Source organism: Bombina bombina, chromosome 7 (genome assembly GCF_027579735.1).
Source record: "Bombina bombina isolate aBomBom1 chromosome 7, aBomBom1.pri, whole genome shotgun sequence".
NCBI lineage: Eukaryota > Metazoa > Chordata > Amphibia > Anura > Bombinatoridae > Bombina > Bombina bombina.
Window position 1 is genome coordinate 50215437 of NC_069505.1, and position 14381 is coordinate 50229817.

Consider the following 14381-nt stretch of genomic DNA (forward strand, 5'->3'; position numbering starts at 1 on the left):
TGGGTTGTTTGAAAATATAAGTGAATTTAAATAACTAATATCACTTTAAAAAATGCATCTTCATAATAGGTATATATGTTATACTTAGTGTAATGTCTGCTGTGAATACATCATTCTATCTGGCATGTATTTTACCGTTTTCAGAGGTGGTAATGATATGAAGGCAGTCACTATGGGAGTCACAGGAGCAAAGCTAATGCTTAAGGGGATATTGAGTAGAAAGGGGATTTATGCTGGGGAGCAGGGACAGAGGAGGAGACAGAAAATGTATGTGGAGGAATTGCACAAAGGAACCAATCGCCTTTTGCGATTCATCTGGAATTTGCTAGCACATAAAAATCTGTTTGACGAGAGAGGCAAAGGGCAAACGGTCAGTATTGATTTAAAAGTCTGTATGTAGACAAGAGAGCTGTTTGTGCTGCATTTTACTGGGATCAGGACGATGGGATGTACAAAATTCTGTATACGTACGAAATCCAGTTTTGTTTGTATTATTGGAGTTAGAAATTGCTTTTTTGTCCTTTTGCATTGCACGTAGCTACTTTGTACTGCCGATACCATGAGATTAATGACTGACATATGGCCTCACCAGCAAGATTGCATAGCTGTGCTGTTTTCTAATGAACTTCTGTTTACAATCGTTTTCTGATTTAATCATTTCTACTTTCACTGTAAATTCTGTTTGTTTTTTGTTTTTGTGAATATCCTTTTCCGATGTCTAATTTCACCTTTCTTTTTCCACAGACAGTAATGGCAGGCTGCGGTGACGCTCTGCTCGCTGCTTGCCATGCCGGGTATTGTGGTGTTCCGCCGTCGCTGGTCTGTGGGCAGCGATGATCTAGTATTGCCGGGAATCTTCTTGTTCGTGCTGCATAGCACCTGGTGGGTCATATCTTGCGGCTAATACAGTATACGCTACTACATATAGGTGTACTATTGCCAAGCTCGACAAACCCAGCTGCCAGGCAGCCACTGGCTCCTAGAATTCTACCCCTGGCTTTTAACTTTATTGGTTATTCTCCATATATCTATATACAAATACCACTCTTTGTCTCCTAAAAATTCTTAATGGCCCCTAATTTGTAAACAGATTTGTCGACCCCTGTTAACCATTGTCCGTGTGCTCTTGGTGGTGTATCCATCGTAGTCTGTTTCTGTATTACAGGTTTGTCATCCTTTCGGTCGTTCTCTTTGGTTTGACCTATAACCCTCATGAAACATGTTCGCTGAACCTGGTGGACCACGGCCGTGGGTACTTGGGCATCCTTCTGAGTTGTATGATTGCGGAAGTGGCCATCATCTGGTTGAGTATGCGAGGGGGGATCCTGTACACTGAGCCCCGGGACTCCATGCAGTATGTGCTGTATGTGCGACTGGGTAAGTGTGCGTAGTGGGCTATACATGGAAACCCCTAGTCTACTACAGCTACATCACACTGATTTAATCCATTAGGTTCAAAATGAAATATCTGTGGTTCAGCCGCACAGATCCTTTGTCTAGATGATAACTGTCTGGTCTTGTAAAGTAGTGTTTCTAAACCGCGGTCCTAAAAGACCCCTAACAGGCCAGGTTTTTATTATAGCCAAACTCAATAATAATCAGCCGATAGGTGAGAGCAGGTTAGTTACCATGGTTACTGATCACCTGATTATTTCACCTGTGCCCTGTTGGGGTTACTTGAGAAACACTGTTGTAAAGCAACAAGCGTCCCTTACCCAATAAAAAGTTAAAAGCACAATAGAGCAGGTTAAGTCCAACGACGTGTCCCTAAGATGAACAAATATATATAAAATGATATGCACATGGTAGTTAGAAAATACGCAAGTGAAAAATCAGGGGAGGGTAAGAACAGAATCTATCTCTGACTGCAGGAGGAGATTTGCTCAATTTAAATCACAGTGCACAGAATTTTGCTGGGGAGGGGCTCTTTAAGGGTTTAGCTTTTGGTATCTGTGATGCACTTTAAGGGAAATAAAAAAACACAGTTTTTCTTTCATGATTCAGATATAGCATACAATAAAACAAAATGTCAAATTGTATTCTGTTCATTCACTTTGTTCTCGTAGCATTCTTTCTTGAAGAGAATACCTAAGTAGGTAGGATGCACGTATTCTTGCAAAACTGCTGGCATGTAGTTCTCCAGACACATGCATGCTCCTGAGCCTACCTAAGTATGCCTTTCAGAGTTGTTCACTGTATTTGAATCATAAAATAAAACAAACGGGTTTCATGTACCTTTAAAGGGACAGTAAAATAAAACCTACATTTTCATGAATCAGAAAGAGCATGCAATTTTAAACAACAATCCAATTTACTTTTATTGTCTGATTTGCTTTGTTTTCTTGGTATTCTTTGTTGAAAAGCATACCTAGGTACTGGAAGGTAGCTGCTGTGGTAACAATGAACCCCTGGTACTAACACAAGGGGGCCCCTTTTTGTTCGAATCCCTAAAAAGCCCTAATTTGATAGATTTTAGACCCCCGTTTCAGATTTGGCCATCCTTGATGACATTTTAGTCAGGTGATCACGTTAGTGACAGTGGTCACATGGGTAACAAATACATAGGGTCAGTCTGAGTAGGTGTCCAGCGGAGCCCCTCTCCTAACATGACTTAAAGGGATAGGAAAGTCAAAATTCTACTTGCATGATTCAGGCAGAGTATGCAATTTGAAGACTTAAATTCACTTCTATTTTCAAATGTGCTTTGTTCTCTTGGTATCCCTTGTTGAAAAAGAATACGCACATATCATACACTAGTGGGAGCTGCTGCTGATTGGTGCCTGCACATATTTGTCTCTTGTGATTGGCTGACTAGATGTGCTCAGCTAGCTGCCAGTAGTGCATTACTGCTCCTTCAGCAAAGGATAACAAGAGAACAAAGAAAATTTGATAATAGAAGTAAATTGGAAAGTTGTTTAAAAGTGTATGTTCTATCCAAATCATGAAAGAAAATGTTGGGGTTTTCTGTCCCTTTAAATAATACTGGAGTTGAGTAATCCCCTGTTTTTTGGAATTCGCTTTTTGAAAATAAATAGCATATTATACGTATACATTTTGTGCATGAAATGCAATGTGATGAAATTTAACCCCTTAACGACCACAACATACCCTGTACGCTATGAATAAACCAATCCCCATATAAAGACCAGCGACTGTCCTTAAGGGGTTAAAGGGACAGTAAACCGCTTTGTTATTAAAAAGATATTTCTGTTATGTTGCTATAGAATAACATACCAGCCAAGTCTATACAGTTTTAAAGCAAATACATCTTTCTCTTGTTAAGTGTATCCAGTCCACGGATCATCCATTACTTATGGGATATTCTCCTTCCCAACAGGAAGTTGCAAGAGGATCACCCACAGCAGAGCTGCTATATAGCTCCTCCCCTCACTGCCATATCCAGTCATTCTCTTGCAACTCTCAACTAAGATGGAGGTCGTAAGAGGACTGTGGTGTTTTATACTTCGTTTATTTCTTCAATCAAAAGTTTATTTTTAAATGGTACCGGAGTGTACTGTTTATCTCAGGCAGTATTTGGAAGAAGAATCTGCCTGCGTTTTCTATGATCTTAGCAGAAGTAACTAAGATCCTTGGCTGTTCTCACATATTCTGAGGAGTGAGGTAACTTCAGAAGGGGAATAGCGTGCAGTTTTTCCTGCAATAAGGTATGTGCAGTTAAAATATTTTTCTAGGGATGGAATTTGCTAGAAAATGCTGCTGATACCGAAGTAATGTAAGTAAAGCCTTAAATGCAGTGATAGCGACTGGTATCAGGCTTATTAATAGAGATACATACTCTTATAAAAGTGTATTTTAAAACGTTTGCTGGCATGTTTAATCGTTTTTTATATATGTTTGGTGATAAAACTTATTGGGGCCTAGTTTTTTCCACATGGCTGGCTTGAATTTTGCCTAGAAACAGTTCCTGGAGGCTTTCCACTGTTGTAATATGAGTGGGAGGGGCCTATTTTAGCGCAGCAAAAATTACAGACACAGACATCCAGCTTCTTCCTGCATTTTCCAGGACTTCTCTGAAGGGCTCAAAAGGCTTCAAAAGTCGTATTGAGGGAGGTAAAAAGCCACAGTAGAGCTGTGGCAGTTGTTGTGACTGTTTAAAAAACGTTTTTGTCATTTGTTATTCCGTTTTTGGTATTAAGGGGTTAATCATCCATTTGCAAGTGGGTGCAATGCTCTGCTAACTTGTTACATACACTGTAAAAATTTCGTTAGTGTAACTGCCTTTTTTCACTGTTATTTCAAATTTGGACAAAATTTGTGTTTCTTAAAGGTGCAGTAACGTTTTTTATATTGCTTGTAAACTTGTTTTAAGTGTTTTCCAAGCTTGCTAGTTTCATTGCTAGTCTGTTTAAACATGTCTGATACAGAGGAACCTACTTGTTCATTATGTTTGAAAGCCATGGCGGAGCCCCATAGGAGAATGTGTACTAAATGTATTGATTTCACCTTAAACAATAAAGATCAGTCTTTATCTATAAAAGAATTATCACCAGAGGGTTCTGTCGAGGGGGAAGTTATGCCGACTAACTTTCCCCACGTGTCTGACCCTTCGCCTCCCGCTCAGGGGACGCACGCTAATATGGCGCCAATTACATCAGGGACGCCAATAGCGATTACCTTGCAGGACATGGCTGCAATCATGAATAATACCCTGTCAGAGGTATTATCTAGATTGCCTGAATTAAGAGGCAAGCGCAATAGCTCTGGGGTTAGGAGAGATACAGAGCGCGCAAATGCTGTAAGAGCCATGTCTGATACTGCGTCACAGTATGCAGAACATGAGGACGGAGAGCTTCATTCTGTGGGTGACATCTCTGACTCGGGGAAACCTGATTCAGAGATTTCTAATTTTAAATTTAAGCTTGAGAACCTCCATGTATTGCTTGGGGAGGTATTAGCTGCTCTGAATGACTGTAACACAGTTGCAATTCCAGAGAAATTGTGTAGGCTGGATAGATACTATGCGGTGCCGGTGTGTACTGACGTTTTTCCTATACCTAAAAGGCTTACAGAAATTATTAGCAAGGAGTGGGATAGACCCGGTGTGCCCTTTTTCCCCACCTCCTATATTTAGAATTTTTTTTCCAATAGACGCCACTACACGGGACTTATGGCAGACGGTCCCTAAGGTGGAGGGAGCCGTTTCTACTTTAGCAAAGCGTACCACTATCCCGGTGGAGGACAGTTGTGCTTTTTCAGATCCAATGGATAAAAAATTGGAGGGTTACCTTAAGAAAATGTTTATTCAACAAGGTTTTATTTTACAGCCCCTTGCATGCATTGCGCCTGTCACTGCTGCGGCGGCATTCTGGTTTGAGGCCCTGGAAGAGGCCATCCATACAGCTCCATTGGAGGAAATTATTGACAAGCTTAGAACGCTTAAGCTAGCTAACTCATTTGTTTCTGATGCCATTGTTCATTTGACTAAACTAACGGCTAAGAATCCCGGATTCGCCATCCAGGCGCGTAGGGCGCTATGGCTTAAATCCTGGTCAGCTGACGTGACTTCAAAGTCTAAGTTACTCAACATTCCTTTCAAGGGGCAGACCTTATTCGGGCCTGGCTTGAAGGAAATTATTGCTGACATTACTGGAGGCAAGGGTCATACCCTTCCTCAGGACAGGGCCAAATCAAAGGCCAAACAGTCTAATTTTCGTGCCTTTCGAAATTTCAAGGCAGGAGCAGCATCAACTTCCTCCGCTTCAAAACAAGAGGGAACTGTTGCTCATTCCAGACAGGCCTGGAAACCTAACCAGTCCTGGAACAAGGGCAAGCAGGCCAGAAAACCTGCTGCTGCCCCCAAGACAGCATGAAGAAACGGCCCCCTATCCGGAAACGGATCTAGTGGGGAGCAGACTTTCTCTCTTCGCCCAGGCGTGGGCAAGAGATGTTCAGGATCCCTGGGCGTTGGAGATCATATCTCAGGGATATCTTCTGGACTTCAAAGCTTCTCCTCCACAAGGGAGATTTCATCTTACAAGGTTATCAGCAAACCAGATAAAGAAAGAGGCATTCCTAAGCTGTGTGCAAGACCTCCTAGTAATGGGAGTGATCCATCCAGTTCCGCGGACGGAACGGGACAGGGGTTTTATTCAAATCTGTTTGTGGTTCCCAAGAAAGAGGGAACCTTCAGACCAATCTTGGATCTAAAGATCTTAAACAAATTCCTCAGTGTTCCATCATTCAAAATGGAAACTATTCGGACCATCCTACCCATGATCCAAGAGGGTCAGTACATGACCACAGTGGACTTAAAGGATGCCTACCTTCACATACCGATTCACAAAGATCATCATCTGTTCCTAAGGTTTGCCTTTCTAGACAGGCATTACCAATTTGTAGCTCTTCCCTTTGGGTTGGCCACAGCCCCGAGAATCTTTACAAAGGTTCTGGGCTCACTTCTGGCGGTTCTAAGACCGTGAGGCATAGCGGTGGCTCCGTATCTAGATGACACCCTGATACAGGCGTCAAGCTTTCAAATTGCCAAGTCTCATACAGAGATAGTTCTGGCATTTCTGAGGTCGCATGGGTGGAAAGTGAACGTGGAAAAGAGTTCTATATCCCCACTCACAAGAGTCACCTTCCTAGGGACTCTTATAGATTCTGTAGAGATGAAAATTTACCTGACGGAGTCCAGGTTATCAAAACTTCTAAATGCTTGCCGTGTCCTTCATTCCATTCCATGTCCGTCAGTGGCTCAGTGCATGGAAGTAATCGGCTTAATGGTAGCGGCAATGGACATAGTGCCATTTGCGCCTGCATCTCAGACCGCTGCAATTATGCATGCTAAGTCAGTGGAATGGGGATTACTCAGATTTGTCCCCTCTACTAAATCTGGATCAAGAGACCAGAGATTCTCTTCTCTGGTGGCTATCTCGGGTCCATCTGTCCAAGGGTATGACCTTTTGCAGGCCAGATTGGACGATTGTAACAACAGATGCCAGCCTTCTAGGTTGGGGCGCAGTCTGGAACTCTCTGAAGGCTCAGGGATCGTGGACTCAGGAGGAGAAACTCCTCCCAATAAATATTCTGGAGTTAAGAGCAATATTCAATGCTCTTCTAGCTTGGCCTCAGTTAGCAACCCTGAGGTTCATCAGATTTCAGTCGGACAACATCACGACTGTGGCTTACATCAACCATCAAGGGGGAACCAGGAGTTCCCTAGCGATGTTAGAAGTCTCAAAGATAATTCGCTGGGCAGAGTCTCTCTCTTGCCATCTGTTAGCGATCCACATCCCAGGCGTAGAGAACTGGGAGGCGGATTTTCTAAGTCGTCAGACTTTTCATCCGGGGGAGTGGGAACTCCATCCGGAGGTGTTTGCTCAATTGGTTCATCGTTGGGGCAAACCAGAACTGGATCTCATGGCGTCTCGCCAGAACGCCAAGCTTCCTTGTTACGGATCCAGGTCCAGGGACCCAGAAGCGGCACTGATAGATGCTCTAGCAGCGCCTTGGTTCTTCAACCTGGCTTATGTGTTTCCACCGTTTCCTCTGCTCCCTCGACTGATTGCCAAAATCAAGCAGGAGAGAGCATCAGTGATTCTGATTGCGCCTGCGTGGCCACGCAGGACCTGGTTTGCAGACCTAGTGGACATGTCATCCTTTCCACCATGGACTCTGCCTCTGAGTCAGGACCTTCTAATACAAGGTCCTTTCAATCATCCGAATCTAATTTCTCTGAGACTGACTGCATGGAGATTGAACGCTTGATCCTATCAAAGCGTGGCTTCTCCGAGTCAGTCATTGATACCTTAATACAGGCACGAAAGCCTGTCACCAGGAAAATCTACCATAAGATATGGCGTAAATATCTTTATTGGTGTGAATCCAAGAATTACTCATGGAGTAAGGTTAGGATTCCTAGGATATTGTCCTTTCTCCAAGAGGGTTTGGACAAAGGATTATCAGCTAGTTCTTTAAAAGGACAGATTTCTGCTCTGTCTATTCTTTTGCACAAGCGTCTGGCAGAGGTTCCAGACGTCCAGGCATTTTGTCAGGCTTTGGTTAGAATTAAGCCTGTGTTTCAGGAGAAATGGGCAAACAAGGGACTATATCGAATTGCAGATGCTCTTGAGGGGACTAAGGTTATAACTTTCCATCAGTATGCTGAACTCAAAAGGTCGGGGGTTGCCAGTTGGTTTCACTACCTTCAGTTGAGAGCCAGGGTAGCTGAAGTTTTAGGTAACGATAAGATGTCTGCTAGTTCTTATGTAGAGAGGTTGTGCTTGGCCACCAGTAGGATTAGAGGAGCAATCTCCGACCTTTATATTCAATTCAATACACCTCCTAAGTTAAATAAATTACCATTCATGATAAAATGGGAGTCTGAATTAAATTTCACCTGGTCAGCAGAAAAGTGGTGTGACACTCTTAGGTCTGGCACTTCTTTTTCGATATGTGCCCATTTAAAAGAAAATTTCATAAAAGTGGCATTCCGATGGTACTTTCACCCCTCCAGAATACATAAGATTCAGGCTAACACAAATTGTTTACGAGGTTGCAATGAAAGAGGGACATACTCCCATATGTGGTGGCATTGTTGTCATGTAATTAATATATGGTCCCAAACGTCATCTCTTCTGAGTGAAATTTTGGAAAGACAAATTAATTTATCCCCTACTCAGGCACTGCTACATGAACCCCTACCAGGTCTGAATTCAAGAGTTAATAAATTAATAGCACTTATCTGTACGATAACTAAACTAAACATAGCTAGATACTGGAAGACATCGGTGCCATCATTTTTGTTAATCAAGAATAAGATTGATTTCTACTATCAGATGAGTAGTGCTTCTGCAGACATACTAGACAATAAGGAGCAATTTTTGAGGATATGGGAACCCTGGATAATGTACTCCGAAGCTAGAAATAGAAATAGACAGCAAAGATTCAGAACACCTGACTAAAACCAAAAGAGTTATGAAGTGGGTGCCCCCCTGCCTCTCCCGCTCCTGCCCAGCTTGTCTGGGTGGGTCACATCCCATTACCCTTCCCCTCCCTTTGGGATGTATCCAGTCTCCCCCGGGGCAGGGGGGGGGGGTGATAGATAGAGCACCATGGGTCTTCTTACTGGCTGGGTCCCCTCCTCCACAGGGTTTTGAAAGGTTATTACTGATAATAATATATTATGCTTAATTTGTGCTTTTGTATATGAGGTATGTGTAACCATGTTCAATGACTTAAAATTTAGCAGAGATGGAATTCTTTGTCAAATGTAAATTATACACTGTAAAACTCAATAAAAACTTTTGTTCATTAAAAAGAATTAAGCCTGTGTTTAAAACTGTTGCTCCCCCGTGGAGCTTAAACTTGGTTCTTAAAGTTCTGCAAGGAGTTCCGTTTGAACCCCTTCATTCCATTGATATTAAACTTTTATCTTGGAAAGTTCTGTTTTTGATGGCTATTTCCTCGGCTCGAAGAGTCTCTGAGCTATCTGCCTTACAATGTGATTCTCCTTATCTGATTTTTCATGCAGATAAGGTAGTTCTGCGTACCAAACCTGGGTTTTTACCTAAGGTGGTTTCTAACAAAAATATCAAAAATAAATTAAAAAAAATATCAAGAGATTGTTGTTCCATCATTGTGTCCTAATCCTTCTTCAAAGAAGGAACGTCTCTTACATAATCTGGACGTAGTCCGTGCCTTGAAGTTTTACTTACAAGCTACTAAAGATTTTCGCCAAACATCTTCCCTGTTTGTCGTTTACTCTTGACAGAGGAGAGGTCAAAAAGCTTCGGCAACCTCTCTTTCCTTTTGGCTTCGGAGCATAATTCGCTTAGCCTATGAGACTGCTGGACAGCAGCCCCCTGAAAGGATTACAGCTCATTCTACTAGAGCTGTGGCTTCCACCTGGGCCTTTAAAAATGAGGCCTCTGTTGAACAGATTTGCAAGGCTGCGACTTGGTCTTCGCTTCACACCTTTTCAAAATTTTACAAATTTGATACTTTTGCTTCTTCGGAGGCTGTTTTTGGGAGAAAGGTTCTTCAGGCAGTGGTTCCTTCCGTTTAATCCTGCCTTGTCCCTCCCATCATCCGTGTACTTTAGCTTTGGTATTGGTATCCCATAAGTAATGGATGATCCGTGGACTGGATACACTTAACAAGAGAAAACATAATTTATGCTTACCTGATAAATTTATTTCTCTTGTAGTGTATCCAGTCCACGGCCCACCCTGTCCTTTTAAGGCAGGTCTAAATTTTAATTAAACTACAGTCACCACTGCACCCTATGGTTTCTCCTTTCTCGTCTTGTTTCGGTCGAATGACTGGATATGGCAGTGAGGGGAGGAGCTATATAGCAGCTCTGCTGTGGGTAATCCTCTTGCAACTTCCTGTTGGGAAGGAAAATATCCCATAAGTAATGGATGATCCGTGGACTGGATACACTACAAGAGAAATAAATTTATCAGGTAAGCATAAATTATGTTTTTATTTGCTGCTATTGTTTTCAACCACCATACTCCACCCACATTTTGCCTTATTTGCAGGCGCCAGTCCAGGCTAACAAGGTGTTAACTGTCCCTTTAACATTGAATGGACTAGTAACTCTCTCACTACTGACTGGTAAAATATAAATGGTGCATAGATGGATATTGACAAATTGATATAAATCTTAGGGACCAGTGGAAATATTGTGGTTCAAGTCACATCATTTTATCAAAATTCGACCCATAATAAAAACTTTTGGAGATATACAATACCTTTTTAAAATGCAGCTCAAGTGACAGTTAAAGGGACGGTAAACACTGTGTAATTACAAGCCATTTCTGTTGTGTAGCTATTGAATAACATATCAGCCAAGTCTTAACGTTTTTAAATCTCATAAAGTCAGGTGGGGACAGATATGTAGTGGAATTAGTCAGCAGGTGCATTTTAAAGTTCTAAAAATTAGAAAATCCGCAATCAATAACAAAACTCTACCCGTTTTATTTGGAGAAGCCAATCCAGGCTTTTAAGTTTTCAGACAAGAAGGCTAGCCAAGGTCATAATATTAGAATAAAGGGCATTGTTTGGTTATCTGTTAATGCCAACCAAACAGGGATGGCTATGTAGCAGGGTTAGCCTTGAAAAGTTAACAGCTGCACTTCCAGCTCTGAGACTTAGAAAATCCACAATTGTGAGAGCTAAATTAATCGAAAAGGGTGCAAGATATATAATGAAAGTATAATGTGAAGTTGTTACATTACCCATAACTAAACCTCTTGTATCAAAATCTCATGGTACTACTGTCCCTTTAATATCTGTCATTTTGAGCGATTCATCTTGTTTAACCATCTGACTTAGAGCAGCTAATCTGAACATTATTGGTGATTAAATGATTTCATTTATTAAAAGTGAGTGACGCAGCTGTTTATGACATGACCTGGCGGTAAGTTAAAGGGACATGAAACCCAACTTTTTTTCCTTCATGATTCAGAAAGAGCAAGCCATTTCAAACAACTTTTCAATTTACTTCTATTATTTAATGTGCTTCCTTCTCTTCTTATTCTTTGCTGAAAGGTTTAGGTAAGCTCAGGAGCAGCAGAGAACCTAGTTTCTAACTACTGATTGGTGGATGCATATTTATACCGATTGTCATTGGCTCACCCATGTGTTCAGTTAGAAACCAGCAGTGCATTGCTACTCCTTCAACAAATTATATCAAGAGAATGAAGCAAATTTGAAAAAAATAAGTAAATTGGAAAGTTGTTTAAAATTGTGTGTTCTACCTAAATCATGAAAAAGAATGTTTGGGTTTCACTTCCCTTTAAGCTTAAAGGGACACTGAACCCAGTTTCTTTTACAAAGATATGACGAGTCCACGGGTTTTATCCTTACTTGTGGGATATTAACCTCCTGCTAACAGGAAGTGGCAAAGAGCACCACTGCAGAGCTGTATATATAGCTCATTCCCTTCCCTCCCAATCCAGTCATTCTCTTTGCCTGTGTTAACATAGGAAGAGGTAAAGTGAAAGAGGTGATATTTTTAGTTTTAATCAAGAAGTTTTTCTCAGGGTGACTGCAGAAATAGTTTCTCGTCAGGAAAGAAGAACTAGAAAATTTTTCACCCTGATGCAGATGATCTTAGCAATTTTCTCTAAGATCCACTGGTTCCCACTAGCAGCTGAAGGTAATGCGGAGAACAGATCTTCAGAGTGGAGAACGCTGTCATGCTACAAGCAACATTGAGGTATGTGCAGTCGTTTTTTTCTGGGAGAGACATAGTATACAAAAACAGGCTGACATTTCCCCCCATACAGGGGAGGGGTAAGAAGTTTACACTATATAACACAAATTCAATAGTGTCCCTGGCAGTCCCTTTATTATATATACCATACATTTTTATTAAGTGTATACACAGGGTTACAAGCTGTTGTTCCACTTATATGTTTATTACATTGGATAAAGTGTACACACAGGGTTACAAGCTGATGTTTTCACTTTATATGCGTGGTGTGATGCTGGGAGAAGCGTTTCTGACATATTCGTCACTCGGTTTGATTGCAAAAACTAGCTCAGGGGTATTTGTCTCTAAAAGGATTATGAAGTTCTTTGAGACATGGCTTGGTAGACATTTTATCTTCCCCATGTGGGTTTTCTGACTAGAGTTGCGCTCCCAAAGGGGAGGAGCCTATTTTTGCGCATTTACTGAGCAGTTTATATTCAGCAGAACTCAGAGGCTTGCAATAGGGCCTATTTTACTATACACAACATCTTTTACCAGAGGCTTCAGTTGGTTCTGGGGGCAGGTAGATGCCACAGCGCAGCGTGGCAAGGTGCAGAGTGCTGCTCATAAAATAAGTTATTTATTTATTTAAATTGTTATTAAACAATATATTATCCGTTTATACAAGTGGTGCAATATTATTAGAACTTTTGGACTAGTGCCGAATATTGTTGCCTTGCTGCAGGCGTTTATGGGTATTGCCAGAAAAATTGTTGCACTTTAATATTTAAAGGCGCAGTCCAGATTTTTCATTAAAGGGACAGTAAACCTTAAAAAAAATGTTATATAATTCTGCACATAGTGCAGAATTATATAACATTACATTAGCCAAACATTTGAAATCATAATATTGCCTTTTTATTTTTAAAAAATATCGCCGTTTTACAGACCCGCTCTCTGGGCTCTGCTGAGCGGGTCTGTTGTTTTTACTGAGCGCATCGGGCCAGCTGTATAGTCACAGCCCGGCCCGACCGCGCCATTAGAAACAATGCAGCTCGCTCCTGCTCTGTCTGACAGCGGGAGCGAGCTGCATTGTGTCTAATGGCGCGGTCGGGCCGGGCTGTGACTATACAGCTGGCCCGATGCGCTCAGTAAAAACAACAGACCCGCTCAGCAGAGCCCAGAGAGCGGGTCTGTAAAACGGCGATATTTTTTAAAAATAAAAAGGCAATATTATGATTTAAAATGTTTGGCTAATGTAATGTTATATAATTCTGCACTATGTGCAGAATTATATAACATTTTTTTTTAGGTTTACTGTCCCTTTAAATTGTTCTTTATACATTTTGTGAACACTATACCATATAGCAATTATAAAACGTTTATTATAGTTATTGCTAGTCTGTCCAACATGTCTGAGCCTGAGGAAACTACTTGCTCAATGTGTTTAGATGCCATTGCGGAACCCCCCATTACATTTTGTCCCGCATGTACTGAAAGGGCCTTACAGTGTAAAGAGCAAATTTTCCTTAAGGAAAGTATGCCCAAGGATGATTCTCATTCAGAGGAGAATCAGGGTATGCTGCTAACCTCTCCCCAAGCGTCACAACCTTTAACACCCACGCAAGCGATTCCGGGTTCTTCAACTGCGTCTGCTTTATTTTTTCTGCAAGATAGCTGCAGTTATGTCATCTACCCTTGCAGAAGTTTTATCTAAATTGCCAGTGTTACAGGGCAAATTCAGCAGAGTAGCAGTCAATGTCAGCACTGCAATCTCTGAGGACTTACTGGTCATTCCCGACGTACCCTCACAAGAATCTGATTTGGGGGTCAGGGAACTATTGTCTGGAGGAGAGTTTTCCAACTTAGGAATTGCGTTCCCTCAGACGGATATGGACTTTGTGTCCTTTAGATTTAACTTTGAACACCTCCGCCTGTTACTTAGGGAGGTCTTAGCAACTCTGGATGACTGTGATCCCTTTGCGGCGCCACCAGAGAAATTATGTAAGATGGACAAGTTCCTAGAGATACCTATGTATTCTGATGTTTTTCCGGTTCCCAAGAGGATCTCGGAAATTATTTCACGGGACTGGGAAAGATCGGGTGTTCCGTTTTTACCTTCCCTTAATTTAGAAAAATGTATCCCATTTCTGACACTGTCAGGGACGCTAGGCAATCAGTCCCTAAGGTGGAGGGAGCTATTTCTACCCTGGCTAAG

At 41.6% G+C, this 14381-nt stretch overlaps 1 protein-coding gene across 1 annotated transcript in view; it reads left to right on the top strand.

Moving 5' to 3' along the window:
- The first annotated feature begins 384 nt into the window (after positions 1-384).
- The window catches only part of DAGLA (diacylglycerol lipase alpha), a 205261-nt gene continuing 191264 nt past the window's right edge, over positions 385-14381 (top strand). The window contains exons 1-3 of the mRNA XM_053720097.1: positions 385-467; positions 745-882; positions 1166-1377. Of these exons, the coding sequence (XP_053576072.1) occupies positions 788-882; positions 1166-1377 (307 nt within the window). The 5' untranslated portion in view covers positions 385-467; positions 745-787. The remainder of the gene's footprint in view (positions 468-744; positions 883-1165; positions 1378-14381) is intronic.